At 36.7% G+C, this 4371-nt stretch overlaps 1 protein-coding gene across 1 annotated transcript; it reads right to left on the bottom strand.

The window, feature by feature from the left end:
- Nucleotides 1–1807: 1807 nt before the first annotated feature.
- LOC103779102 (mitochondrial inner membrane protease subunit 1-like) lies at nucleotides 1808–3866 on the bottom strand (the record flags this gene model as incomplete). The annotated part of the gene is made up of 3 exons (XM_008946719.1): nucleotides 3731–3866; nucleotides 2869–2957; nucleotides 1808–1934 (listed from the first exon to the last, which is right to left on the bottom strand). Coding segments are annotated over exons 1-3 (321 nt in total), but the record flags the coding sequence as incomplete, so codon positions are not given.
- Between the last annotated feature and the right edge of the window lie 505 nt (nucleotides 3867–4371).

Genomic DNA, 4371 nt, shown 5'->3' on the forward strand with positions numbered 1-4371 from the left:
AGCAAACGGAGGCATTTCCATGACATCCTTCCTCCTCCTAGATACAAGTTATGACGTCAGAACTAAGAAAGCTTACATGTCACTGCATTTCCACACGGTAGCCTTTATGAAAAACCATTCATATTAAAACTGGAAATGGACTCTGCACTCCTCACCCTCTCATTCACCTTACATTCTGTATTAAAATTGAAGGCAAACCTAGGGCAGAATCTATTCTGCTGAGTATTCATTTGATTACCTCAGGGTTTCCAGACTGACATCCTGTTAAGTACAAACCTTCCCCGAACTTCCTTTTCAAGACTAAAACAATTGAGGAACAAGATGGTCAGAGAAACTCAAGTTTGTGTCTTCTGTCAGTGTACACAGAATTCAGGTTTCCAATTCAGATTGTTCTGCTCTGGGAAATTCATATAGAAGCTAGAAAAGTTCTTCAACTTGGTAAGAAAGGTGGGTTGGGGTTCTTTATTTGGGGTGGGGTTTTTTTAGTTTATTTTCCTTGGTTAAATGGTAACACAATTTGATTTATGGAAGAACTAAAATGCTCTCTCCTCCCATTCAAAATGTGACAGAGAATGAGTTCCTTCCTTCTGCCCATAAGTGACAGAAGCATAAACAGAACCTCCAGTGGTTCTGGCATTTAATGATTAGAGGCAGGTGCCTGCAATGTGTTGCCTTAGCACTGGAGTGGAAGAAACAACAAATTTTGGTATGAATCATATCCTTGCTTTCTGGTTCTAGGTCTTGACTAAATCCAGACACTAAATCTAGGTACAATATTGACAAGAATGTTGCCATTGATTTCAGCAAGGACAGACTCCAGCTGCTTAATACCAATGAAGCGTTGGTACCTGAAGGCATGGTGGTGAAGCTGGCTGTCTTCACCAGGCAGCTAAACTCTTACCACAAACTGTAGCTGGCTGCACAGAGTGTTTCATAAAATTCTCCACCTTCAGAATAGAGGACTTTAGCTCTGGGCCAGACGCTAGTTCTTACTCTAACTGTGAGGATGAAGTGGATATGAAAAGGCAACAGGGTATCTTTCTATTAAGATTCAAAATACTTGTGTAAAATCTGATTTCTCCACAAGGTGCTTAACAGAGGTAATGGTCAAACATGCTTTTGGGGAAAATAAACCTATGTTTTTCTGTGATCATGATTTCTGATGACTTTTCTGATGATAGCCTAAAAAGAAGTTGCTGAAAACATTTTGTCACAAATTTTTCAAAACTTCTGTTAAGTCTATCTGCATAAGGACAAGTGAGCATTACGAATATGTTTTCCTTTTTATTTCATCTTTTTACCTGACTTTTTGGAAATGTTAGGAAAATTACTACTTTTCCAGCCATACTCAGATAAAATAAAATATTGCTGCACTGAAATATAGATACACTAAAGTATAATTTTGAAAGAAGAATCCTCAAAGCTATCACAGAGACAAAATTTTCATGTCTTAGTTTTTAAAACACAGAAACAGTGTTGCCAACAGAGCAAGCCCTGAAGTCTACTATCTGTACTGCACTTCAGGCAGAGAATTTTGGAATATTCTTCCAGGAAAGAAGACCTAAGCAAAGGGCAGAGCAAACATATAATATGCCTATAATTCCTACAAAGACAAAAAGAAAGACAGCTTGCCATATATAGAATTTACAAATTACAACATTTTACTGTACAAACACAAGAAGTAAGAATAATTTATGACCATCATACTTTATGATTTATGATGATACTCAAATATTGCAAATCCTGTACATACTACAAGGCCTAATTAAGTAATTGTAAATTTACAAAGCAAGAAACTAATACTTACATAGCTGTGACTCTTAAGGAAATCTGAAGGGTTGCTTGTGCAGACTTTATCCCCTTCCAAGCCAATTACTCTTTTACAGATATTTGATTTGGGGTCATTTGGGCTTTTCACAATTACAATATCTCCTCTGAGAGGAAAAAACAGAAACAAAAACAAACAGAAGAACTCTAAGTACAAACTGTTTGGCTGAATACATATGCATCAATGTGTATACTCCAAAAATATTCACATATACTAAAGGTACTTCCTTCTGCTGAAAATTCTTGTCTACAACTGTGGTTTCTTTAGTTTTACTCAGGGTGTAATTTTACACAGAGTTTTTAAAGTGCATTTGGAGAGATTCCTTGTTATTTTGATAATTTATGAAACATTTAAGACTACATTTTAATTGAAAATGCTCTTGATCAAATTAATGCCATTTAACTTGATCCTTTTGCTACATAAATACGGAAGAGAACGGGTTCCATGTTCCTAAATGCTACCGACCAAATGTTATTCTTCCAATGGAACTTCAGATGTCTCCGTTTATAAGACTTTAATATTACTTTTGCCTCCTGATAATGCTCATTAGGTTGCACAGTGAAACAGACCACAACAAAATGGGCAAGGGCCTCGTTGCTCTACACTTCCGTAGTAAAATGCCGTTTGATAAATAGTACTTGCACAATTTGGTCATTTTCCTAACAACCTGTCTGAGCACAGCAAGACCTAAAGCTTGGCTTTCAAGTAAGAATAAAATGCTTAGAGAAGTTACATTCACACTATAGAACTCTTTTAGGGATTAAAAAAAAAAGGGGGGGATTTTTTCCATTTCTTGGACAAAGCTGTAAAAGTGAGATGGGCAAGTAAATGACACAGAATTCTAAATGAATTCTGATAAGTTGTACAATGGGCTGTATGTGGTGATTACTTTAACTTCCACCAGACACAAAGAGAGGGATTTATGAAGAGTTACAATTAGAAGCAGAAGAATATATGAAAAATAAAGGACAGATAGAATGTGGTTCTTGACAGGCTCTGGCAAATGAAATGTAAACTCTAGTCCCAGTAAAGGCGCATACTTTCGAATGCAATAAAAGTGGCGGCTAAGGTTCTCCGAAAAGACAACATCAGAATTTTGAATAGTTGGTTCCATTGAAGGTCCAGAACACTGCAAATTAAAAATAAACGAGAAAAAAAAAATTACTATTTTAAATTACTTTTAGCTAAAATACATTAATATTCAAATTATTTGCTAATAGATTAGAAAAGGTGTAATGTAAAGAACAACTAAAGAAGTGAGACCCTCCAAGGAACACTCAATAAATTTACCAGGGGAGGACAACCTCCAGGGCACCTCTAGCTCTGTTACAGCTCTGCATTTGCTCAGGATTGCTCCTGAACCACATGAGGTGCCATGAGCCCCTACGGATTAATTTCAGCAGCTAATCTGCAGGAAATTATTAGGAGCAGCTCTCAAAGCTCAGTTTGCTCCTTTCTTCAGCCTCTGTAGAAGAGAATCATCACAGAAGCTGCAAGAGTCTCACCCAAAGTCCACCATGGCCAGCAGCAGTATTTGCTGGATTTAGAACCTGGGGAGGGTGAATAAAACATCCAGAAAGGAAACAAAAGCATCTCTATGGCATTATTAGTGACTCCAGTCTTTCTGGAAGAATGTACTCTCTGAAAAATGCTTAATCAGAATTTCCTATTTGCTTCAATGATGCTTCAAGCAATAACTTAGCAAAAAAATATGAATGCCTAAAGTAGACATAACTTCCTTAAAGGCTGGCTCTGCCTCCAATAAAATAGGCAACTGCTAAAGACAATTTAAACAAGCTTTAAAGAAAATTAAGAAACCTGAAATACTGGCATTATGACACAGAAAAAATTTCAGTATTATAATTTTATTTTCTGTTAAATGTCATGAAAATGAAAAGTTACCACGACAACTCCTCCAAGGTACTCAAAGGCACAATGTGCTATGCAGCCATATTGCACAGTATACCCAAGAAACCGAAAGGTTTTTCCTAGGACATTGAGAGGCATGGTACAGTGACAGGTCCAGCAGCTGCTTCCAGTCTACAGTAAAACAGAAGAACAGCATTGATTTGGTAACAAACAAGCTGACATTTACAAACCCATCTTTTGTATCTAACAGCTGATGGACAGTATTTAACAAACAAATGATGAATAAAAACAACAAATAAGGAAATACAACTGAAAAGATTAATAAACTCCAGTGCCATCAAGAAGCTCTTAACGTACTACACAGACCCTTCCACATCTACAGTCAGTGGAGCCCTCTCACCAGCTTACTAGTGAGATTCAGCTCAGTAGGAATTGAAAGAAAAAAAGACAAAACAACTTTGCCCAACTAGAGAAATTAATGGTGAAGAAAGTGCAACTTTAAGTGCACCTTAAATTACTGTTTTTCATCAAGCACTAATATTTAAAACTGAACACTCAAGAGCAAAACAGAAAAGAACCAAACGATCTGAAGTGATCCAAAGATATTTCACAACTGAAATGACATTCAGAGAAAACGGGAATGATCAAGTAGTCGGCCGAAACTTGAAAAGCAA

The sequence above is a fragment of the Merops nubicus genome, unplaced genomic scaffold, assembly GCF_000691845.1.
Source record: "Merops nubicus isolate BGI_N331 unplaced genomic scaffold, ASM69184v1 scaffold53588, whole genome shotgun sequence".
Taxonomy (NCBI): domain Eukaryota; kingdom Metazoa; phylum Chordata; class Aves; order Coraciiformes; family Meropidae; genus Merops; species Merops nubicus.